The 26,506-nt window shown below is 47.1% G+C and overlaps 1 protein-coding gene across 3 annotated transcripts in view; it reads left to right on the forward strand.

The window, feature by feature from the left end:
• The first annotated feature begins 1,220 nt into the window (after positions 1 to 1,220).
• The window catches only part of LOC135907885 (uncharacterized), a 47,688-nt gene continuing 22,402 nt past the window's right edge, over positions 1,221 to 26,506 (forward strand). Inside the window, exons 1-2 of one of the 3 annotated variants that reach the window (XM_070532541.1) lie at positions 1,221 to 1,495; positions 1,781 to 1,819. Coding sequence is in view for 1 of the 3 variants with exons in the window: in XM_065439637.2 (XP_065295709.1) it covers positions 1,225 to 1,495; positions 10,199 to 10,617 (690 nt within the window). In the remaining 2 variants the exon portion in view is untranslated. Of the gene's footprint in view, positions 1,496 to 1,780; positions 1,820 to 10,198; positions 10,676 to 26,506 lie in introns of those variants that run through there. The other 2 variants (XM_065439637.2, XM_065439636.2) reach the window with 2 other exon arrangements.

The following is a 26,506-nucleotide window of genomic DNA, read 5'->3' on the forward strand; positions in this document are numbered from 1 at the left end:
ACTGCAGTGTAGTTTCTAATGCGTTACTATTACTACCTTTAAAACTCGGGCTCCAATACCGTGGGACCATGACATTATTTTCTGTTGTGTAGTTTTACAATGTGTGTCGCGATCTGCGTTCCACACGGCCATTGTCCCATGGCTGGAAATCCTGCAAAGTTTCGCTCATCCACAATGAGCCAGTGCATGTAATAATGTTCATCTCTCCCTCTCTCTTCGATCGAGGTATTGTGGTGGCATATGCACAATTAGTCTTGTCACCATCTTGATAACGACCTCCGAAAAGTGTCCTTGCACAGACTCAGTATTGGAACGCGTACTTCCTTACAACTAAGATTGTACGTGCGAATCACGTGGCCACGATGTAAACGACTGAAGAAAAATATTTATCCAAAGGGTTCGAGCACGTGCTGCTTCTGAAGTAGCCGCTATGAATACCAAAGCTTTGCCACAAGTTGTCTGTTACGTGGTAAACAGCAAGGCACACATCAGGCAACATTTCTCAAGGGCATGGTGCCTACGTCCTCTGCTCGTTTTCTACTGGGGCTATATTAGCGCTGTCGATGTCGTATGCATGACGCTCAGTTATGGGCGAAAGTGCGCGATCGCCTAAGTTCAAAGAAGGCGTAAATGAGCGAAAGAAGGAAAGCATACATAGAAAGGCCGTGAGGCTTAGCACAGGTAGTTATTGCTTGCTACCCTGCATGGGGAACGGTAAAGGGATAGAAAGAAGAGAAAGGAGCAATATAGCAACTGTAGCAGGCAGCCTTCTCAATCTATTGTGTAGGCCGGTGGACTTTAGGAATTTAAGCAACGTACATAACACCTTTCTAAGCGGACTTCCTCTGGGAGAGCGACCTAGGGCTTTCTGTTATGATAGTGGACTACTTATATATATATATATATATATATATATATATATATATATATATATATATATATATATATATATATATATATATATCCTGCGAGCCTAATTGAAGTAGGTGCCCGCCCAGAAGACGTGTGCCTGGCTATGAAAATTTTAGTTTCACTATTCTGAACATGAGGAACATGACGACTTGCTACTTCATTACTTTGCTCGCGTTTTATTTGCCGCGTTTTCTTTTTGTAATAATCTTACCTTGGGAAAAACGCCCATTATATGTATAAGCATTTTGCATTGAGCAGCTTCCGCCAATAGCATGTGCTATGCATTGGAGGCAAAAGAAGACGAAGAAGAAAATGGAAGCTGCTGTAGCGCATCCCGTTGCTGTTCCCGCAGGCCGACGAAATGGCATTGCTGGGAGGTCCGCCAAACAACCTTCCAACCAGAACGCTCTACAGTACGGCAATTACATTGGCGTCCTGCCGGAACCTGGCCCGGAACCAGCCAGGGAAGCGGCCACGGCGGGAAAGAACCAGGACGGCAGCGCGGTGAAACCAGGCACCGCTCCTGGTAGCGCCGAACAGCCAGCTCCTGTTGGCAGTCCACATCAACCTCCGGACATCGCCGGTAATGACATATCCATTGCTTCCTAGCCTTACTTCTCCATTACTGTTTTGCTTAGTCGGAAACTCGCGGCCAGATGAGGTTTGGTTGCGAAATTAAGAGTTGTGAGACGTATAATAGATCCTGTTAACAACAAACGCACTTAGGCGAAGATTAACGGTGACATCTCGCGATACCATAAAGATTTCAACATTCACCGACACTCTTATTCTCTTACCCATAAAACAAATTACAAACGCGTAAGTGTATAGGACAGTGTGTGACTATATTGAATGTTTTCATGTGCAGTTGCTGGGAACAATGATCAAGTACGACAACGAACAGCAGGTGCTTATGGCATTTTAATGATTCGTCATCGCTCCTTATGCTCCTCTACTTTCCTATTTTCCATTTCCCCTTTTGCCCAGTGTATAGTAGTGGGCCGAAGGCACGCTCCTCCGTCGAGCCTCTCTGACTTTCTTGTAGAGCGCAGCTCCTATAGGTGCCCCTTCCTGGGTTGAGCGTCGGCGTCGGCGTTGGTGTAACCATGCGAACGCGCGCGTGCCACTGCTCGCTCGTTCGTCCTCGTCTTCTTCCACAGCTGGCTTTGATATACTACCCCTCCTTCTGCGAAACCGATCAGGACACTGGCCCACTGCCAGTAGGTGCGGTGATTTTGGTCTCAAATTCTATGCCTCAATGTATCGTGAAATGAAAACACGCATAAAGCTGCGCTCAAATTTCGCATTAGGGAGCATCGTAATTGTTGGACACTTCTTTATATCACAATCTCTTCTTTCTCAACACTTATTCCATTCCAGCATCCACAAAGAAGCAATAAAATCTGAAAGGAGGATTCTCAACTTTAAATCGAATCCTTGACACCGTGTGCTGCTCGGCCGCCTCAATATGACGTCTGAAGTGGCTCGGTGTTAGGTTATCACTTGTACGCCGTGTACCCGGTAAAGTTAATGCTGTACGGAGCATTCGAGGCCAAAGATGCAAAATGAGTGTGAAAATACGAGTCGAAAGCCCGTAGCGACACGTGGCACATCGATCGGCAGAGATAAACGCATAGCGCTACACGACGCTACCTGCGCAGAAATGTCAAGTTTCTTTCATGAATTACGCGTAATATAAGGCGTTCGTAGCACCTAACCTTAGTTTACGTTGCTCTACATACAGCTTGCGCATAACGGCACTTCTTTCCAGGTTTGACATCGCGGACAATCCCTTTACGAAAATTTTGTTGGCGGAGTCAGCACGTGCTGCGTTTTCCCAAGCGTTTGCTTCCAGGCCACCAACCGTGCAATAAGACTAACGAAACTGCTATTTTCCTGTCTAACATAACCTCACATAGCCCGATTTAATAGGACTGTAAGATAAATGAAAGCAATTCAAAACTTTCCTGTGCTCTTCGCAATGCGCTGCCAGGTCGGCTTTATGCCTTAGAGCAGTTAGCTGGTACTTCCCTAGCACTACAAGCAGCCATTATCAGCTGTCCTGCGTTACAGGTCACGGCAAGCCTGCAGCGATTCGGATGTGATGCAGTCGCCGCTCCTGCCCCACCCCGAGGCCCCATAATCTTATTATTGCTCTAGGAACTCAATTCAGCCATGAAGCTGCGTAGAAGATCGTGTGCGAGAAATCGCGTTCTCTTTTCAACAAGACGATGTAAAAAAATGATATTGCTGAAAACGTGTGAAGGCGCGTATTATATTGACGTTATATCACTAACTCCTGCTGTCTCGAGGAAAAGCTGTTGGACTACACTGTCCTTAGGTATTGTTTGATTTTCAACAACGGGTTTCCTACTAGCGCCAAATAAACTTTAGGGCAAATAGTCCTAATAGGAATGCGATTAACGGCGAACATCTAGTCCGCAATGCAAGAAACGCGCATAATAACTATTGCTTCGGAGGGAATCTCAGTGAAATTAAGGTTATAAATCAACGAGGGTAACTACGCAGCCCTTCTCACTTGCCAGGAAAGGTCACGCTTTGAGTAATCAAATTAGGGATGGTTGAACCCCGACTGCGTGGCTATCGTTTTTCTTTTTCACGAACTGCTTCTAGGATTCCGCACGATGTCGCTTATTGCGCTTTCTCATAGATTGTTCATTTACCGTGCTTACAATAACTCGTAGCTTTCATTGACAACCTTCCGGGACTTCGGTGACCGTGGCGGCTGCTAAGTGCTGCTGTGTGGTCTTGGCGAATCTGCTCACACACGTAAAATGAAAATTGTGCCGATCTAACGTACAAATCGGAACCCATGTCAAGCGAAGCTTTTCTGCAGCGCTTATCTTGCGCTCAATGACTCTCGTCCGCGCGTGCTACGTGACGCCACCAAGGTTCCAATCGTCCGAAAAAGTGACTTGGCGTTGGCACGAGACAAGTACGTGAGAGAAGTGCTCGAGAGAAGTGCTGTTGCGCTGAGAAACGGCAGTCCGATCTCCCTAGTGGACACTAATTAGTCTATTTTCTCTGTGTAAGCCACACGGCAAAAAAAAAAGAGTTGCAGTGTCCAGAAAAATCTGGGGAGGGGGCGAGGGGTCCGCTACAGGAAAGCTTTCATTAAATAAATTACACGTCCGATGGTAGGATTCAACCTCAAATCTCTGAGCACGCGAATCTATAGACTAACCACTATAGGGCCGATTTGCGGGCATACTTCTCTTGTGCTTGATACAATTGGTTAGTGCGTGGTGTCAGGTGGCACGTGCGAGTGCGCGCACAGCGTGCGTCATTTTCTGTTAGGCGATAGGCACAGGCAATAAAGCGGCGAATAATGTCAGCTTAACCAGTGCTTTTTCGCATCGTACGTCTCTGTGCATGCATACACCTCTCCCCTTACTTCTCCCGCCGACAAACCTCAAACGTGACCTTCGTTCTCGGGACATCGCTGCGTCCCCCACCTCACGCAGTGTGTACTCACATGAATCGATGTGTGCCTTCCCCTCATAAAGCTTCCGCGCGGTGTGCTGCATGATGATGATGAGGAGGAGGAGGACCGTATTGTTCCGCCAGACAAGGATCTTCCCTTCCCCGTCTCCGCCACACAAGCCTATGGGACGGGGCCCGGGACCTCCGCGATTAGAGGCAAACAAAGAGGTCTTCACTCTTCGCGGCTTCTTCCGCCAGGCGAATGGCTTGTTGCTGTGGGGTAGGGTCCTCGCTCCACAGCAGGGCTTCCCAGGCCTCTCTACTATTTGTATTTGCTTTAGCCCCTGGGGAGCCAGCGCATTCCCAGATGATGTCGCCGAGGGTCCCTCTCGCCCCACAATGCTCGCACTTATCGTTTTGTCTATCATCTATCCGAACATATGCCCAGACTGGGTTTAAAAAGTTCCCAGCTTGCACGCGCCGCCGTGTGTCTGCCTCCCCATTGTTCAGACTTTTATCCGGTGGCGGCGCCAGGCTCCGGCGTAACTGATAGTATTCGACAATATCTGTATAATTTAGCAGACGCTCGTCCATGTTCCGGCAGTCAGGCGGCTCCACAGCTACCCTGAAGCAGAGAGCTCGGGCTAACTCGCGGGCCACCTCGTTGCCAGGAACGGACGTTTGTGCGGGGGTCCAAATTAAGCTAATTTTTCTGTTTAGCCGTCTACTGGCCTGAACCCTTGCCACTTCCGGAGAGGTTCTACCCTTTACAGAATTTCAGATGGCCATTTTGCTATCGCTAATTATGAAATGGGCTTCCGTTCCAAAGCAAGCGAGCGCTATCGCAACTTCTTCAGCCATTACCGTATTGCGGCTTCTAATGGTGCGGGCATACAGAAATAAATTCAACAAGAGGGGACACTCTTCAAAAACTGGCAACAGGAAACACGTCTCGCCTAGTTCCAACCGCTAGGTGAAGCGAGCATCAGGAAAAAAAAGAATGTTAAATAAATTTACAGACAACGTTTTATTTTTTTTTAATTCTTTCTCACTAAAGTGAAAAAAGTTTTGCGTGTAAATGAACTTCCACTTTGCGATTGATTTTTGTTGCGTCGCTTAGCAACAAGCTAGCGGCACGCCAGACGCGCGTGCATACGTCATGCGCCAGACAAGCTGCAGGAGTGAGCTAGGCCGGCTGCGGATGTGAAGCGCGTGTGCTCGGCGACCCGTCTTTTCTGGATGTAGCCCGTTTTTTTATTTATTTTGTTTTGCTCCCGGCGTTCTTTTGTGTTCCGTCTGCATTTTGGCACAGCACGGCTGCACTACTGGACTACAACAAGGTGAGGAATTTTGTTTGACACTCTGCGACGCACTTCAAGCACATTAGGCTTGCTGCACAAAACGGAACGTATATAGTGACGCAGTTATCGAAAAACAGCTCCGCTGCCCAAGCCTAGTTCATTTGAGTTAATTATTCGTACTGGGAGATGTTGGAAACGCTTTCAATGAGCCCAAGCATAATTAAAACTTATTTCGGTAGTTTTTTGGCACGCTCGCCGCACCTGGCTTTGTGATGAAAAGCACCTTTGCCATGTGACGCAGTTTCGCGTGTACTGAATCTTACCGGGACAAGTTTTGGCCCTTTCTCTGACCCCAGACATAATTGTAACTAATTTCACTACTTTGGGGGTACTTTTCAAGCACAGTGGCCACGCTCGGCGTAGTGGCGCAGTTAGCGAGAAGCAGCTAGGCTGTGTGCCGCAGTTAGTTTCGCGTGTACTGAATCTAATGCTATCTTCGGCTGGTCGTTTCTGAGCACTCTGGAGCGCTCTCGCGAGCGGCGTTGTCTTCGGCTGGTTGAAAGAGGGTGCGCGCCCTGCGTTCGGCTGGTTCTTCTCGATTGCTCTCCTCCCTCTTGGAGCGCTCTGAGGCGCTCCGAGCCTTGTCGTCGGAGCAGTCATCGAGATTGAAACGTCATCGCAGCGCCGGGTCGCTGCTGTTGGCGACGGCCCACGTAACCTTGGCAACCTAGGCCACTGCATGCTGGCGTTTCGACGAACGTTCGTCCCGCCGGCACGTCCGCCGGTTTTTCCGGCAGCGCCGGATGCTTTGGATAGGCGAAACATCGGACGTTGGCAGTAGTCACATGGTTTCGCATCAGCACTTTCTTCCTCCGAGAGCGAGTCGCACGTTCGGCTTGCGCGCTTGTCCCCTACCTTTGAGCTCGGGAAACGACCGATCTACCCGACTCTGCTTCGGCGCATACAGGCGACCAGTCGAAGACACCATAAGAGGTAGAAGTTCGTGACGCATTCTCTGACCCAAAAAAGTATTAATTCATTTGATAACTTTTTGGGATATAGTGAGGCATGCTTGCCACGCCTAGGGTTGTGAAGCTGTTAGCAAAAAAGCAAGCCGGCCATAGTGAGTTAGTTTTGCATGTACTGAATTTTAGTGGGACAAGTTTGTGACGCATCTTATAGCCCTGCAACAACATATACTTTATTTCGGTACTCACGCTTGTCGAAAACGCGACGAGTGATCGCCGAGAGTGATAACACGGGAGGGTTGCTTGCGCCGGCAGGACGCGTAAAAGATAACACAGAGTAGCTCAAGAACTTGACATTTATGTATTCTAAGCGACTGAAAACAGGCTTTGCACCCACGAATCTGTCTTGAGTGCGACTAGAAGGCATTCTGCGAGCGTGTAACATGGTCTGGCTGAGCCTGTGTTGTAGCCACCTCTGTGCACTTGGCGTACCATCGCGTCGACTGAGGCCAAGTTGGAAACGCGCAGTCACCCGTGTATTTGCGCTCCTAAATCGCAGGAAGTAATGCCCGGGAAGGGAGGGATGCTTGAAAATCGGATGTTTTCTTCACATTTTATGGCATTGTTTGGGAGGAGTCTTTGCTGCGAAATGTGCGTAAAAGTGAATTTATCTGTAATGCCGCTCATTCACCACTTACGCACGTTTCGCCTCTACACGCAATACTTCTGCTAGGTCAGTATACCAAAATGATACATGCTTGCAATTTACTTTCTTTCAGCTGATGACATCCGGTGGGGCTTCGTACGGCAACGACTGCTGCTTACCTGGTGCCACAACTTTGGATGAATGCAGAAGAAGCGCGGAACAAGCATTTATATAGAGCAAAATAAACATTTCGTCATTTCAGAAGACGTCTTTCGTTTTCTTTATGAAATTGTACCTGACAGATTCGGCGCAGTCTTGTAAAGGTCGTTCGCAATCATTTCTACTAAATAATGAAGCGATTCCACGGCAAGGCTACGCGGGGTTCAGCAGAAGCGAAAAAACAAAAATTAAATGAATGCCGCGCCGAGCAGCGCAGCCGGCGCGGCGTGTACTAACTGGTGTTCAAAACGCGCGCGCCGAAAACCAAAACCGGAAGGTGTTGATACCACCCGCTTGGTGTGCTACAGTCAATTCGGCCGCTGGGCTCGATGGGAGTGTCCGCTCTTGTTGAAATTTCTTTCTCTACGGTGCGGGCCTGTACGGGGGAACCTCGGCCGTTGACCACCGAGTCGGCCGACGCAGCCGTCTTGCCACTTTCCGCATCCACGTACGCAACCGACTTGCTGTCCAACGAATCGAAGCGTTTGATTAGTGCTTCTGCTCTCTTTTCCCTCCTCTCTGTGTTGTATATGGGATGCGTGTTATGAGGGAGTGGGTAAATTTTCTCGTCGTTCCTGCGGGATGTTTGACTTGTCTCGTAGTCCCCTATCTGTTTACAGGCCTACCACTTCGAGGATAGCTCTGCCCATGGTCGTACGGCTTAATCTTTTGAGCTGCGAAATTCTGACAGCCTCCACTATTTCGTCCCTGGTATCGTGCACTCCCATAAAGAGGAGCTTCTCTGTGGAGTTGCTAACTGGTCAGCCGAAGGCCCCCTTTATGCACTGTCGAATGAGAGAGTCGAGTTTCCTCCTCTCCTTCTACCTGATGTTTAAGAAAGTCGTGGCATAGAACACGCGGCTTAATATATATGCTTGGGTTAGTTTAAGCAGGCTTCTTTCCTTCAGGCCTTGTCTTTCAGTGTGACCCTTCTAAATATGCCAAGGGCTTGCGTGGCAAATCCCTCTAGCCTTGCGACGGCTCCATCATTATATCCATTCTCTTGAATGAATAGTCGTGAGATTCTCATATGATTTACCTTTCGGACTGGTTTTCCCTGTGCTTCAATGTCAAATTCTCAGCTGCACTTATAGACGAATAATTCCGACTTTTGAGTAGAGCATGAGAGACCTCTGCTGGTACCATATTCCACGACAGTGTCCGCCGCCGCTTGCAGACGCTCCTCTATGCTCGCATCTCTCCGTTGGTTGGTCCGGAGGTTGATGTCACCCGCATACATACTGAAATTGAGCCCCTCTATGCTTCTCAGAGCTTCGGGGAGGCTCCTCATCACCACTTTGAAGAGGAAAGGGGAGAGAACCGAGCCCTGCGGCATGTCCCTGCTCCCTAACCCCCCCTTTAGTGTGGAACATTCAATGTGCGGGAACTTCATTCAGGCAGTTCTGTGGGACAAAAAGTCCTTAATGTAGTCGTATGTTCACGCGCCTACCCCAATTTCTTGGAGACCGCGGAGGATCGCTTCCTTTTTTAAGATTATGATTATCAATAACAATAACATCATCGGTAGCCTAAACATTGCGTGACGTTCAAGTTCAAGGAGCAAATGCAGCAAAACTAAATTAACTAAGCGAATTTAAGAGTAGCGGACAAAACATTTCACCCAAATATGCAATAAAAAAAAGAATTTCAAATATACATGACCATAAATGCAACAATAGAAACAACAACAACAAAAACTTCGAAATACACATGACTATTAATAAAAAAGAAAGGTATCAGAACAGCGGAATATTTGAAGTAATAAGGGTGAAGAAAAAAAGAAAAAAATGAAATAAAAAAATCATTAAATATTAAATATTGAAGGCATATTAAAGGTATGCACCGCGTTTACTTTTAATGTCTATAATTGTTCGCTTTACGAAAACTTCATTTCCCATAGAGTCAAACATGTGCTTTGGATCGGCATATTTTTCTCTTCGCGATGATAATCTAGTAATATACCTATCATCACTTTTTCTTTCAGCGTCTCTATGTGGTTTCCTTGAGAAGGCATCGAACTACAGACTTCTGTGGAATGAGTAGCTGGAAGAGTATAGGTTCGAGCTGACGTATACTACAATCGCCGTGCGTTTCCTCAATGTAAATGTGTTTTTTGAATACTTTTGTTTCTCCGAAACATTGTTTCCATTTTTTGGAGCACTAAACTCCCAATGCGGCATTTTTCTGTGCTATCTACCATCTTCTCGCGTTTGCTATTCCTGTAATCCCTCCCTCATGCAACGTGCAAAATTCTGGAACCTGTGAGGTAAATCTATAACTTTTTTTTTTCATTCGTATAACTCAATTGCTTAATAATTGCATGCGTAGCCTGATTTGTCTAAGAGAATCCACGTACCACAAACGCGGCAAACAACGGACGGAAAACAACTTGGTGGTGTGATGCAATTCGTGAATCGGCAGACATAGAATTGAGTCAGCTGACACAAGACAGAGATGTCACAGGAGCAGACACAAAATAGTGGACACATTACGGACATAATGAAGTACAGAAATTTGTTATGCCCGGCAGGGCACATAAAATTAAGGAAATAGAATAATGATGATGATGGATGTTTCTCTACCGTCCTTTTACTTCTCTTTGCTTTAGTGTGCTTTTGCTTGTTATATCATAGACAGGGCAGTTATAAACACGGCATCCAAGGCTGCAGCAGCGCTTACGCCTAATACGGTAGGCTCCATCCCTGCAGGCGGTCAGCTTGAGGGTACGAAATCTCAACAGCCCTGGGCCGCCGACGAGCGGGAGTCAGCCTCGGAACTCGCCTGGATTAACTGCGCGGTCCTGTACCTCATTGTAATTGTGATCGTCGGAAGCCTGATGGTGGCCTACATGCTACGCCTGCGATTAGCCAAGCCCAGCGAAGACAACTTGACCGTCTACCCACTGTTCGCCGTCTACGAACAAGTAACGGCAGAGGACCATGAGGGTGTACTCGACGGGGCCGCAGACGAAGCAGCAAGCTCTACCTCCGAACAGCGAGATGCAAACATTCCTGGGGCCCAGACATTCGCCCAAGGCAACCGGCTGGCGTCGACCGACGTAAACAGCGCGGCAGAGGCGTGGACTTCGCATGGGACTGATACGGAGCCGTTCACCCGGCAGGAATAGTGTTGTTGTGTGGCGTGCTTAAGATTACTTCCTTTATTATATTGATATGACGCGCTCACATGATGCTAACATTCTTGCTGAAATTTACTTCACCCGCGTTTCCGTGCTGAAGAAGCTTTCAGTTTTTTTACCGGCGGTTTTTTTTTTCTATTATTATAAATTACCATGCCGCTGTTACTGTGACCGTCGCGCTGTAGATGAAGGCCTAGCTTGGTCACTTCGATGTATTCTCTCTCAGATTTGTCCCACCACAGCCCATTTCTTCAGCACAAACTTCTAGTGGTTTGTAAAAAAAGCACTAAAGGAATAAATATCGCGTCCATGTGAGATTCTTTACGTGCTGTTGACAAATTGCCGGGGAATTATGTCGCCAACGCTTTGTCTCCGGCGCCTGTTTTCACGAACAGCTATTGAATAGAGCAACTGAATGCTGTTTACTGATCGCATGGAACTCTGACGGCATACACCTAAGCGAAAAAAGTGAGTGCCACATTTAAAAGAGCGACAAAAGCAACATGATGTCACGGTGTTCCTGATTAGAGGAATATTCTAGAGCTTGATGACAGCAGCTAAAGATGGCAGGAGGTAATGAAACGAGTGTGCGTGAAAAACCGGATCAGTAGCTTGTGTTCCTGTTTTCTTTTTCACAGAAATTCATCGGGCCCGCGCGCAAGAGCTGAGCTTGGTTACGCATTACGTATTTCTGGTTACTAGATGTCTGGGCACTAAGTAATCAAGTTGAATTTTCCTGTTTAACTCATCAATAATGGACATCCCTACGCAACTGTGTTTGGTCAATTGTTTGTTACCTTTTCCGTGAAGACATTCCAGACGTTTCATACTAAGTACGAAAAGAGCGGCTGCTCTCAGTAAAAACTCTGGTAGGACTTTTGACGTCGTTATTGTTGCAAAAGTGCGAGCGCTCGTGCCGCCCTATGAAAAGAAACTGCGCGTATACATGACCGCGTATGGCGGGAATCGCTATCTTTAAAGGCCGCGTCTTGCATGGCTCCAGTAGAGTCATAATTGTTAGTCTGCATTTTTTTGATGGTGTACGAAGTCATTTAGCGTTGTGCTGTCGTCCTTGCGCCTGTTGTAAGATCAGTGAATGCCCGTCCCGAACGCTCGATATGTTATTGCAGCACCCTCCACTCGCCACAATATCGTCAATTTTATTAACGCTTCGTTTGTAGAGAACATCTCAAAGAACAAGTTACATTTATTTTACACAAAAGAAGCGAATACCGTGCTTCACTGGCTTGTCACGGTGTTTTATTAACTTTGCAATCTGTTATACCACGAAACATGAACCGGGTGGTGTGAACGTCAATCAGCAGTAGAAAAAAGAAAGGAGTCGTAAGCACGTACGCACTAATATCATATCGCGTCGTACACATTATATCATGATAGCAGCATTACGATAATGGCGATAATTGCATCACTCTAGCTTATCACCTACGCAACCAGGGGTGTTATCTCAAGTGGTCCTGGTGCCACTATGGTGAATTATTGTCAATTAAACCATGGGCTTTGGTACTCTGATTTCCTGCTAAGAAAGGAAAGTTAAAATTCGGTATTTACCGAACATCATCTGTGACACGGCAGTGTCAAGACAGAGAACGTCATAATGACTTGAAAAGCACCTACTATAATTTCGTCTCCCTTTTCATTGTGACTTTGCTAGCGTGATGCAAGCGGCTGCTATTACTTAAAATAATGCAACCTAATGATTTTAGCTCCTCATAAATTTAAAACATTGTCGCATCGCTGCAGTACGTGTAACCGTGCAAGGGCGATAAAAATAATCTCGTTTGAGCAACCTGATGATCCTACCAACGTATCGCCACTCACAGGGGCTTAGCTTACTTAAATGAACTCTTTTTGAACATCATGCACAGCGAATCAAAAAATAAAAGGAAAAGGAGATATAGAGCGCGCATTAGTTTGTGATGGAGAGTGCGCCTTAACTTGCTACTTTACCTTAGTTCTAAAGGAATACAGATTTTTCTTACTAGTGCAAGATCTACACAGAGTGCCGTAATGCTTAACTGGCGCTACAAATATCAACCGAGCAGGCGGAACGCAAGAGAAACATACACAAAAAATCATGAGCCATTCCACTCTGAGAAGGTGGATTACCAGCGAAACTGCGTAGCACATTACAAAGAGCTGACAAAGAATTTTGAACAAAGGTACGAACCCATTTCTAGTCTTGATTGGTGGTCATCGGGACGAAAGGTACGCACATACGTTTATTTTTATACATCCACGTTCTTTCAGGTCATACATTCGTCATATACATTCGTGTTTTCATTTCGCGATATATTGAGGCAAAGAATTCGAGACCGAAATCACCGCACCGACTGTCAGTGGGCCAGTGCCGTCAGCGCCTTCGCATAGGGTGGGGCAGTATGGGACTGCTGACATGATGAGCGGCAACGGAGCCAGCTGTGGAATAGGACGACGGCGTCGGACGCCGGAGATGTGACACGAGCGCGTTCGCGCGGTTACGCCGACGGGCTCCAACGAGCCAGCCGCAGTAGAAGACGAACGCGCTAACAGTGTAACACTGACGATGATAGTTTTTGCTCAAACAGATGCGTAGACGGACACGAAAAATGCACGGAACCCTAGCCATGAACAGATTCACTGCAAAAGCCCCAGAAAGTGCCGAAACAGATACTGTGTGATTGAGTGCCAGTCCCCCGTTGAATGCAGGTTTGAATGTGGCCATTGGAGGGCAATATAACATTAATTCATTGCAATCAGCGTGTTTCACTGCCAGAAAATGGGGATAAATCTTTCATAGCGGAACGCGGTCGCGCCAACTTCAATGGGTGCCGTCGACCGCTTGTCCACACTAACGCGGCGGTGGTGCTACCACTTATTGTTCGATCTCGCAGCGACTAAGTAGACACCACAGCGCTTTGTGGTGACTGCTCTGTCTGTGTCTGTCAATTTCTTGTGCGCTGTGATGAAATAGACAATTTTTGGTGGTATTCTTTTTCCAACATTCATATTCTATTCGAAAATTTAACTATTCCAACACCCCCACTACATATGCATTACAGTGAAGTTCTGTTTCGCTAAGCCCGTACTTAATTCGCCTCATTCATATCTTGTGGGCTACTTCCTTGGTGCTAATTTGTTTCTTTGAAGAAAAGGATCCTAAAAGAATAGACCTTTAAAGAAAGATAAAAAGCACGATTAAAAAACAAAGGAAGCAATATAAAATACTCATCAAATGCCTATTTCTGTAATCTTTTTACTCGAAGCCGTCTTGAAGAGGAAAATATATATACCATAAAACTGGTCGTATTGTGCAACAAGGTAAGCCACATATCACCTACCAGCATGCCTCAGAAATCAGCAAGAGTCGCAAATCCCCACAACGCTACTCACGGGCCCAATGCGATCGTGGGTCACACTGTATCCGGGATCGGCTCAGAGTTCATCGCGCCATCGCTTGAATCAGTTCAGTTTACTGTTGAACTGTTTCCAAGACTAGCTCACATTATTTGGCAAGAAGCCGACTGAGCAGATGCGCCAAACCCCTAGAAGTGGGAGGCTTAGACAGCTTTGCTTTAATAAGGGAATATGCGCATGCAAGCTTATGTCTGTTGCAGCGAGAACATTTAGGTACCATTTGTTGTTTCAGTGCGTATTTGTGCGGAGAGCCAGAAACCGGCACAAGTGCAGGGCTATAGTACGGATGGGCTACATATAAGCCGATTCATTATATAGGTGCTTTCGTGCGTCTGGGTGGCGGCGGCGGCAGCAGCAGCAGCAGCAGCAGCAGCACAGAATGGTAGCCAAGTACGCCAACGTTCGGGTGAGCTCGTCTATACAGGGTGTCCAAGCCAACGTTATCCAAGCTCTTAAAAAATATGCAATGTACGAGGATGCAACCAAGGATATTTCGTCAACAGTGACGTACTGCAGCAGGACGTTTTTTTTTTCATAATTGAACTATCGATAATTAGACTAATTAGTTAACATTTTAATTATTGATCTGAGCACGCGAATAATTGTTTTCAAACACGCGATTCAGTTGTTTTCAATATGCGATGTCTCGGGTAATTATTTTTTTCCCGTGTCATAAAGAAAACGCGCGAAATATTCAAATAGTCGCATGATTACGCGTGCGCACGCCGTGACACCAGCGGTCCCAGGCGTTACTCGGAAAAAATAACTCTCTGTTTCTTCGCGTTCGCCGTCCTCCCTCTCGTTTTTCTTCGCGCTGGTAAAAGGTTGGTCATATATTCAACATTTTATATTTAGCAGCTTGGCTGTAACATTAGCTGGAACATCGTGCACATAGTAAGCTTCACTTTTCAGAAATGCCGGATGCTGGGAACTCGCCTCAGAGTACGACTAGCACTGTACGTGTCGTTTCCAGCGTGAGAAAACGCCGTCCAAAGTCTTACAAACAAGCTGAGATAGCCTGCCGCAAAGCCGCGTGGCTCCCAGGAGAAATAGCGTTCCTTATTTACAGAAAGCCTGGTCATATCCTATCGCTAGCCCTATCTTCTGCCATTTTTTTTTACCGTCGTGAGCCTGCTGACCATGACGGTACCACGATTCGTGGGCGCGAGCTGCTGCGCACTGGTTACTATGCGGAATCGCCACCAGTGCGTGTGGTCCCTCTGCGTGAGTAGCCAGGATGGCCCGTCAAACGCGAGTTGTGAGGGCATAAGGTTCTGCAGCAAACCCGGGTGAGTATTAGTCTTCACTAACTTCATATCGGGCATTTGATGCAGTCGCCTCTACGTGATAAGTGCCTTACGAAAAAGAACAACAAAATTGTGGTGCTCTCTGTATTTACTTTTCGGGAACATATGTTTCGTAAACAGCATTCGTAAGGTCAGCTCTTTCAGCGAACGTAAGTTTCTGCGAAATAGGTTTTGAAGCATTTAAGGAGACGGTGATAATCATGAAAATCTGGAATTCTATTTACTTTCTGTTCTATAATCTATCAAGGCTAAAGCAAAAGTAGGAGTACAAATTTCTCTTGCACAGATACATTGCACAAGTGCAACGGCATCTGCGCGCTGGAACCGCTGCTCACACATGTCTTTTAATGATAATCAGATATTTTAACCTTTGAAAATATGTACATTGAACACCAGCCATTGTATACATGTATTTTAAGCAGATACACTTGAATGCCTCGGTCGCTTGGACTCGTTTCCATATCCATGGAAGAATTCCAGTTTCCAATTGCAGGCCTTATCTTTATTTTGATTTGTACATTATCCGCAGTGTTACTGGCTGCTCCATTATAACGATTTGGTTGCCGTACTTTCTCTGCGCTCATTGGTGTGCCTTTTCTGCGGTTATTTCCACATATAAAGTCACGTGCAGTTGTATGAAAACATATAACAAGCTAAACAAGCTGAAAGGTAGAAGCTGAAAGGTAGAAAAGAAGGCGCACGCTGAATCTTTTTGCCTGCTTCGTTGCTCTGGATTTTTGTAATTCTATTGGCACTCGTGGCAACAACTATGCAAGTCAACTGTTGAAGATTTCTTTGCGATACATTTATTATTGTAGACTGTTCGTTACAAGGTTATATATACTGAAGAACACAGTGTTAGCGAGCGAACGTGGCGCCCAGGCTGTGAGATAGGCCGCACAATTTCAAACGCCCCACTTTTTGACGCGCAATACAGGCTGAAGCTAAGTAACCTCGTTCTCTGGAGCAGAGTTTCATTGCCTACAAAAATGACCAAAACAGGGCATCACTTGAAAGACTGACTTGTGTAGTGTAGCAGAATGCACCGGGTAATCTTGAAGGAGTTAAGATGGCGGCAAAGATCCCAGACTCCTTGTCGCCATCTTAACTCCTTCAAAATTGCCCTACGCATTGCCACCGCACTGCTAAAGCCATTCTTTCAAGTGATGTCTTTTTTTTTCTTTTTTGCTACTCACGCACTGACCGGCTCTTCGATAGGAGCACCTTTCTTCGTCAAAGGAGGCCTCGTCATTGTCGGCATGTTAGTTTTAACGGGTTAGTAGAGTGACGTCACGTCCGGTTGTTGTCGTTGGCGGCTGGTTGTAGAGGGCGAGATTTCAAAGAAAATGAGCGCTGTCGCCTGACGTCTGTAGGCGTGGTTTCTAAGACGAGGGTACAAGAGCAGGAGAGTGAGCAGGTGGGGCGGAAAAAAAAGAAAAAAGAAAAAGATCGTTGGCGGCAGGCCACAAATACCAGCCGCCAACGACCCCCGGAACGTTCCCTAATCCCTCGCTTCCCGACAGTCTCCCATGCCCTTCTTTTCCTTTTCTTGTTCTTTTTGCCCTCTTGGTCTCTTTTATGTTCTCCTTTTTCTTTTCTATTTTTTTTTCGCCCCACCTGCTCACTCTCCTGCTCTTGTACCCTCGTTTTAGAGACCACGCCTACAGACGTCAGGTGACAGGGCTCATTTTCTTTGAAATCTCGCCCTCTACAACCAGCCGCCACCGACAACAACCGGACGTGACGTCACTCTACTAACCCGTTAAAACTAACATGCCGACAATGACGAGACCTCCTTTGACGAAGGTACTCCTATCGAAACGTTGGCCATCCTTTCCGAGACACCTTATCGCTGTTTATAACATTTACACCAGCTTGCGCCACTCCATATCTCAGCCCCATTCTCGATTTTGGATTACCTCCTTGTATGAAATTTTTCGAAGCACGCGTTTTTTTTAGCCACAGATTGCCCGTGCACTTTTCCCATTTGCATGATGCTCGGGCGTGTAAAAATCGGAATCGCACCTGTTTTCAGATTTTTTTTCTTGGTAGTAACCGTGACCACCCGCCATGAGTGTCCAAACACACATATAGCACTCTGTAACCAGTAACTCCCAACAAGCACGCCAACGCCAACGCCGACATAGCGAGTGCGGCTAAGGTGTCCTCAATAACGGTACTTAATTGAAACCATGTTGGCGGAATATTCTTGCAGGCTTTCTTAAGCTGCACAAACTGCAGACATGGTTCACGGCGAGTGCATCGTTGTCGTTGTCGTCACCTTCCTTTTCATCCAGCTGGGGCGCTATAACGTAAAACTATTCCAAACTTTTCTATTCCAATTTTGCAATCAGCCTTCCGCGATTGGTCAGAAACTTTTTGGACCACCCCTCTTTCCCCTGTCTGTCACGCGACGTCACGAAAACCGCGATAGCTCCCCAACTGAAATAACGTGTACACACGGATTATGCATGATTTGACCGAACAAAAGAAAAATAGTTATTTCTGATTCGACGCCTCTTCGCTGTTAGCCCTCGGCCATTGGTCAAAAGTTTTCGGGCCGCGTCCACTTCACTTCCCTCTCACGCGACGTCACAAAACCGCAAAAACTCACCCCGTCAAAGTGACGTGTACGCGATAAGGATGCATTAATATGCCGAACAAAACAGAATTTTCTTCTGAATAGCCGCAGGCTGCCCCGTTCCGAAAGGAATAAAAAATGGCTGCCGCCGATCACTCAGGCTATGGCTACTCGCACCTGTCAAAGAACATGGGTTTATTTGCGTGTAATAAATCTTTCTAGTGGCTGTGTAACATTTTCGAGCACTTTCGGCCCGTTTACGACCTCTTTCTGCCAACTCTCCTTTGCTGAGGATCCGTTTTAGCGTCATTCTTACGCTTCCTTTGCATGCCGCCGCGATTGCCGACGGGCCACCGCAAGCTAAGTAAAGGAAAGCGGACCAATCGCAGACGCCGGCACCACCCTTTTCATCCGGTTATCAATTTTCAGTGCAGTGGCTCGGCCCTATCGAATCCCTCTCCACTTGAGCGTGCTCCTCGCCTCTTGTGAGCCAATTACATAAGACAAGCCGCTCAGTGTAGGCAATGTTCTTCGTTTTTGAAGCAAACAAAATTGACCTCCTATGAACGAGGTGAGCATTTGATTGGTCTGTTCAGAGAACCCGGCGGGTGACCGCCCGATGCTTGCGTCGCGGTTACGCAAATTTGACGTCAGGAGATCGGAATAAAAACACATTGGAATAGTTTTACGTTATAGAGCCCCTGGTTTTGGTAGCGCAATCACAATATCAATCTTGTATTCTAAGTTTGCTGCACCCTCAACAGCATCCAGAGCATCGCGCAAGCGACAAAACGGCTAAAACAGAACTAAAAAAACAGAACTAACAAAACAGAACTAAAAAAGAAAGGCCCCGATTTATAACTGTGAACGCCCACTGTACCATATCAAGTACACCAAATTTTGAATGCGTGTTCCGCTCTTGGGAATGAAGCCCCAGATTCGACAGTTGGTTTCTAACGAGAATAACGCAAATATATAAAGCAGGCGAGCAGAAAAAAAGTGAAAAGAGAGTGCTCATCCCAGTTCTTTACGAGCCCGCAGTTTTGCTGGAATTGGCGCAAGATTTTTAGCTATGACATAAACAGTAGATTTTAACCTGTGTTAGGTGGTATGTGTGGGCCCACTGGGTACAAGTAACGAAAATAGCCAAAACGAAATATTCAGCTGTTCGAGACGGAGGCATGCTAAAACAAGTGTATTAGTAATGGTACAGTGGGCGGTAATGGGTTTACCCATTGGTGCCCACTGCGTCAATTGCTGCGCGACTGGCCGCTCGAGGCGCTTGGCGCGTATTCGCGGGCTTCTGTGACGCTCGGAAAAATACTTTTATGCAGCACGTATTGAGCAACATAAAGCTGTATCGGGAGCATTTCATATTGCTGTAGAATTTTCTCATTGACGCGTTTAATAGAATCATAACATTTCACAAGTTACTTTTGCGCTTGAGTGCACAAAACGACGTTTTCGTAAGAAGGTAACTGGAACGCAGATGCATTTCTCCGCAGAGTGCGGGGATTAATAACTGGAAACTGGTGTCATCTAGAGAATTCATTCCGAGAGCATCTGCCTAGCGAACTCGACGGCTTGAATTTGGAATTTGCAATATGGGCCACAAAGTAATTAGTTAAAAACCTAAGTAGTGAATTATTATTAATTAGTCGTCTACGCATTTCAATTCTTTTTTTTTTTGCAAGCAGTTTCCGCCTGCCTCTACGAGCAGACCAGTACATGAACTAGAATTGTGCTATTCGCGACAGGCAACATTTAAAAATTTTTGAAAGTGTTCGCTGAAACACCCGGTATGCACGTGGGAACAAGCATACGAAATGGAATTGCGTCCCTCTTGCTAAGTCAAGAGGGACGCAACACAAGTTGACGGCAAAGAGAGCTACGGAAGAACGGCACATACCCAGTGTCAACACAGAGTCAGTGACACAAATGGGTCCGACGGCTGGTTTTGAACATGGTTCCGGCAGCACAGTAGCCCGATGTTTTAGTCATTAGGCCGTGGGCTACCCAGTGACCGAAGCTGCAGGAATAACAGAACGCAAAAAACAAACAAACTGCAGGGACAAATACGGGCGCCAGCAAAAGACATCAGAGAAGACTATTATTGCTGCTCGCGCTCGCTCTGCTTGGCCCATCAACAGGCCGCTTTCATGTCTATGTTGTCACAAATCATGTCTGGAGCAAAACTTATGCTTGTATTTGGTGGAGGTGCTGGTTCCACTCTCCATCCTGAGATTCCGTATCCGGACTCTAGTTCTAGCCTCGGCTATGCCTGACGACACAGCATGCTACCTCGCGCCCGCCTGTCGTCTGGGCCCACATAATGTAAAACTATTCCAATATGTGTTATTGTAATATCCTCACTTCAAATTCAGACTTAAGTAACCGTCGACGGAAGGGTCGGGCGGTGACCCGCAGCGTTGTTTCAATCGCCCAACCAATTATGCTCTCCTCATTTATACGATGTCACTTTTGTTTGCTTCCAGAGCGAATAAGCCTCGTCTACCTTGATATGTCGTTCTTATCTAATTGGCTGACTAGAGGCGAGGAGCCGGCATACGTGGAGAAGGTATTGGGTAGGGCCGAGCTAGTGCAGTGAAAGTGGAAAACCTGGTGACAAGGGTGGGGCCGGCGTTTGCGATTTGCCCGCTTACCTTTGCTCACCTGTGCACTGCACCCTAGTTTGCTTGCAGTGGCTGGTCGAAACTCGCGGCAGCGTGAAATCGAAGGGTAAATATGCCACCAAAACAGATCCTTAGCCAGCAAGAGTTGGCAGAGCGATGTCGTATACGTGTCAAAAGGGCTCGACAGCGTGATATTGCCACACAAACATTTTTATTATGCACAAGTAAATCCATTCTTCTGGGCAGCTCCGAGTAGCCAGTGCCAGAGTGCTCGGCGAGTAGGCATCCTCGATTCCTTTGGGAATGATGAACTCTCCTTCTGTTCAGAAAAAAAAAATGTTTTGTCCGGCATGTGAATGCAGCTTTAATGCGCACACATCACTTTTACGTGGTGAGTTTTCGTGCTTTTGTGACGTCGCATCACAGACAGGTGAAGTGGGCGAAGCTGGAAGCATCTTGACCAATCGCGGAAAACTAATAGTAAGTAAGAAAGGTGTAGAATCGGAAATAAATCTTTTTTGATGTTGTTCAGTCTAATCATGTCTATTCAGTGCGTACACGTCATATCAGACAAGCACTTCTCGCGGTTTTCGCAAAGTCGCATAACAGACAGGTGAAGAGGAGGTGGCCCGAAAAGTTTAGCCAGTTTGGAGGACTTACTGCAGAAATGACCCAGAAATAGTTTGGAATCGCTTTAGATTATAGCGCCCAAGTCTCCGGCAATTCCGAAAGAAAGTTTAGTTTTGTTCGGCATATAAATGCATCTCTAACGCGTACGCGTCACTTTAACGGTTGGGTTTCCGCGGTTTTGTGACGTCGTGTGACAGGAAGGCGAAGTGGGTGCAGCCAGGAAGCTTTTGAAATATAGCGGAGGGCTAACGGTGAAAAAGCTTAGGAATCAGAAACAAATACTTTGGTTTTGTCTAATCATGCATATTATGTGCACACACGTCATGTCAGTTGGGAGCTTTCACGGTTTTCCTTACGTCCAATGAAAGATAGGTGAAGCGGGTGTACCTGGAAAAATGCTCGGCCAATTGTGTAGGGCTGATTGCAGAAGTGGAAAAGGAACAGTTTGGAAAACTGCTAGTCTATAGCGCCTCACGTTCCATTTACAAAGAATCACACCTCTCCGCTGCTCAGCAACGTCGTTCATAGTGAGGCTTATCGCGCGTGAAGAGACAAGGACGAAAAGGAGACATGACACACACAGTAGCGCTTGTGTGTGTCACGTCTTCCTTTCGTCCTGGTCTTTTCACGTGTTATAAGCCTCACGATGTCGTACCATCAAGCTCAAGTCACTGCATTACATTCGTTCGTAGGGCCCAGGGGCTCTACCAATTACAAGGGGCTTTACCAAAGTGCCGCCCTATAACGTGAACAATCGGGTAGAGAAAAATGAAAACTTTTTCTTTTGATTTCTGCTGTCCCTATTGGTCCCCTCCATTCGGTTCACCTGATTCTTTTTTCCTTTGGCCACTACTTCCATTGCAGCTTCACATCAAAAAAAAGCAACGATAAAAGAAAGCAGCAAGATACACAATTACAAACAAGATAAAGTAGCGTTTCCCTTGCATATTTCTGGAATCCGCGTGCTACCCGGTCTCGTGCGTTCTCATGAAAGCAACATGCTCGAAAACAGGCCGTGTAACCATTTGCATATGGGCTACTCGCTACCACACGCTACAGCCTTCGCAAGCAACCCGGACTCCGTTTGTTCATCAGTTCGAGAGGACCGCTGGCGGCGCGTGCCTTTGTAGGCTTTGTCTAGTTCCAGTGTCGCCGCAGGGCAACGACAAGGGTCGAGATCGCTGCGACGTATGCGGCGCTTCGCGGAAAACATCCACCTGGTGACAGTTACGGCGCTTCTTGCTTAGAAACTCGTCCGACCCGCCTTGCGCAGCACCGACCGAATGCCGGGCAAGCGGCCAGCAACCACTTAAGCCAGCCGGCAGCGTCAGAACAGGCCGTAAGCGAAGGCAGGTGCAGCAAGCTGAGCTCCGCTTCTCGCTCGGTTCAACTGTATGGATGCGGCTCCATTCCCGATACATTACACGTTCGCTAACGCCGTGAGCAATCACTGTGCTGCGGCTGAAGAACAGCGTGTGCTACTTTGGGAAATATTTCTTTTGGAAGTGGAGCGCTAGCCAGAATTTCGATCCCAAGTCGGGCTCCAGCGCCAGCCCGGCCCGCCCGGTGAAATGTGCCTCTCGGCCCGAGCCCATGCTCGGCCCCGACTTGATATGCGCCGGGCTGCCCCGGGTCCGTGCACGCCCCTACGCCTGCCAACCACACTCTCTCCTCTTCACCTTACAGCCTTCTCCTCGCATGCTTCCCATTCTGACCGGAACTTCCTCTCCTTAGCTTTGAGCGAGGGTACGGTTTCGGCGGCTTTCGTACTAACCAAGGCCCGTTTCTTTCCACGTGGATGTCGCCTGCGTTGCCTCTTCGCCTGACAAGCCGTGTGCATCCTACTTTTAGGAAGAGCGCATACGACGGGGCCAATTTCTTGGAACACACAACAACTCAGTGTACCTTGAACTGACTTAGGGTGAGTGGCTTGCACAGAAATCGGGCAGAACAGGGCCAGAGGACGGGGGGCGGGTTAGGCATCTGACGGCAACGAACATCAATACGTGACGCGGACAGTGACCCAGGGCACCTGTCTTAAATTGATTGCATGTCCCAGCTTATGTAGAAAAAACAAACATTTGCACAAGAAATGAATATGACGTCGTCAACAGAAAACTTCCTGAGCAATGCACAGCGGAAGTTTAATTGAAGTCTCCTTATGCTGGCTCAATGTGAGCTACCATTTCATTTAACTTGATTTGAATCAAAGATAGCACAATGGATCGACAAAGGAAACTTATTATCCATTTTCGTAGAGGCATCCGTTTTCGAGAAGGAATTTTTGTTTACGGATGACAGCCTGGTTTCACTTTCATTGTGGCATTCCTAGTGCCGCGGCAGTGGTGAGATAGGCTACTTCTTCAATATTTCTTTTGCGTTGCCGTTTTTTTTTTTCGACCTTTTGAATGTGTGACGGCAGGCAGCTCCTAAAAGCGACTGTTTTGGCTTAATAAAATTAAGTTGGTAATTGGCATTCGCCCTGCTTTTTGTGTTCTTGTCCTCGTAGTCTTGCGCCACCAATTACCTTTTGGTGCAGGTGTCCCTTTTAATGTAGCTATAGCCAAATCAGGCAAACAAACTTCACGGGCCACTATGGCACATCGGTAGCTTATGATGGCTACGTCGTTGCGCTGCCGAGCTCGAGGTTGTGGGTTAAGTAGGGGGTGCGGCAGCCGCATTTCGATGAGAGTGAAATGCAAAAAGAAATTTTTAAAAAATCCTAGTTTACTCAGATTTAGGGGCACGTTAAGCAACCCCAGGTGATCGAAATTAATCCGGAGTCCCCCACAACGCCGTGTCTCATAATCGGATATTGGTTTTTGAAGGTAAGAGCCTAAAATATAAATGCATTTTTCTCTTTGTTTTGTATCTCTCTCTTCATTAACAGCTTCAATTACGCTGGCATTTGCAGGCTACCAAAGCGATCACGAGTAATCAAAGAAGTTGATTTTGAAAACATTGAGACCATGAAATTCCCACATGTTACACGTTGTGGTCATTTGATGTATGAAGAACGAGGTGACACGAACAGTTCTATCGTGAATACACAGTGGTGGGTCCCTATATGATGGGGACGAAAAATGAAAATCTACTACACACTATAGCACTATACAATATAACACTATAGAAAAATAAGGCGTACAAATATATAGTATATCATGTTGGATTTTAAATATGTTTTCTCGATTTATTATTCCGTGTTTTCCGAAATGCGTAACCATCGCAAGTAACAAGTTACACCGATTCAATATCTCCTCTTAGAGAATGAGAAAAAGCAACGAGGGGGAAAAAGCTAGGAATCAGCGTCATGCGACAATGTTGAATCGTAGTCATAAACATAAAGGCAAGATGAATGAAGATGAAAAGCACCCAGGCACGTAATGGCAAGCGGTAGTTTCAATTCTATACCACGCAGCTGCAGTGGACTCGTCGTCCGTTAGTATGCTGCGCGGCTCAGAACTCGTAGCAGATGATCGTTTAGACTGTCCGGAGAGATTATTGCCGTCGCAACGGCGACAATTTCAGATTTCGGTGGTGAAAGCTAAACGAATCAAATGCGGCGAACAGAAAGCTAGCGTTACGGGCTGGAGAAAGCCGCGGGAACTCCGGTGGCCAGCAGTACTCAAACCCACCACGAAGAAACATACGCCCTGTTGTTTGCCGGATTTAAGGCACTGTGTGCTCATTTCACATGATTCCGCAAGTAAAAACATTATGAGAACGGTATGAGAAGACGTTGCCTTGCGAAGGCTCATTGCTTAACGTCATATTCCATCCTAGTCTTTTTCTTTCCTTTTCCGTCCATGGGGCGGCAAAGAAACCACTGTCAAACTCTGTAGGACTTCTTGGCGCTGCCACACACGTGAAGTAGCTTCGACCCTGTAGCTGTCCCTTTCTATATATTCGATTATGCTTATTTAAGCAACGACATGTACTATCCCTTTTCATTTTTCACTTGTACGTAAATATAAACTACGAAGGGCTTCTTTCCCTAATATATATGTTATCGCCTGTGCGTGCCTTTTGCGTGCACTGCTAGCCTGCCTAGCGTTCAGCAGTGGACGAGGCTGCTATTTTTCGCGCTAGCGGGGAGCGCAGGAACAATGGGGCTTTTCCCGCGACTGGCACGGGGTCAAAGGACGCTTCACGCCTTGCCGTCGCGACTCACACAGTGCTTTGTGGACGGCGGTCAGCCCCAGGGCGAGGCTAGGGAGTGCGGGTGCTGTGACCAATCACCGAAAACACGTGCACGGCTTAGTGGACACATAAAGGGGTCGGGTACATTCACCCAGTGACGTCTGGCGGACGACTCGGCAGCCGCGGACATGTCGCGGCCGGCGTACAAGTGTGGCGCGGTCAGTGTTGTTTCGGCAGTGTGTCCGTCGGACGAGACAGGTTCCTATCCAAACCAGGCTGGATCAACGAATTGCAGAACTGCTATGCCCGAAACCGGAGTTCTTCAGCACTCCCCAGTAGATCTGGCGTGCAGTAGGTAAGCACCATTTCTTTGAGAAAGGCAGGTGACGGAGCATTTACGCGTGCCTTTTGCGTGTCCTAGCCCCGCGACTTCACGCGCCGCACGCCCCCCCCCCCCTCCCCCCCTCCGCACTCAGGAGGACATTAGTGAGCGCGAGTAGCAGATAGATTTTGTCTCCAGTTAGCGTCGATATAGTACGCTCTGTTTCATTTTTTCTTAACGTTGTTCTTTCGTTTTTCTGCGCAGCGCCTGAAATTATTTCGCATAGTTCTGATACGACATTTACCTACTATTTATTTTTGCATTGAGCGAATTTCCTGCAGGCTGACACCCCAGAAAAACTAAAATACCAGCGAGTGTCAGAGCGGCGTGAATAATTTACTGTAATAAGTGTTCCACGACGCCGCCTCAGTTTCGTTTCCCAGGAGGAGGTGTACGTGTTCCGACAACACGACGCTGAAGATGGCCACAAAAGCATGCCGACGCTCTGGCACTTGCTTCGGGTCACTCGGGCATCTGTTACGCTGCCACATCGAGTCGCGAAACGAGCAGCAGCATAAGAGACAAGGTCGATGCAGCAGACGACCGGGCGAACTACTAAACCTCACCATTTTCTGCCCGTCGTGACCACCTCCTGCTTAATGACGTCATTACACATACAGGAAAAGCAAAACTCGGCCCGTATTGACATGAATTCTCGCGCTAGACTTGTTCGTAGAAGTATATGCAAGCCAGTCGTGATTTCGGACTTGTTAACGAAGACAACTGCGGTGGGCAGATAGGGAACACCCTTTTTCATAACTTTAGGAGAACTTAGAAGAGTGGGCACGTG

Source organism: Dermacentor albipictus, chromosome 1 (assembly GCF_038994185.2).
Source record: "Dermacentor albipictus isolate Rhodes 1998 colony chromosome 1, USDA_Dalb.pri_finalv2, whole genome shotgun sequence".
Taxonomy (NCBI): domain Eukaryota; kingdom Metazoa; phylum Arthropoda; class Arachnida; order Ixodida; family Ixodidae; genus Dermacentor; species Dermacentor albipictus.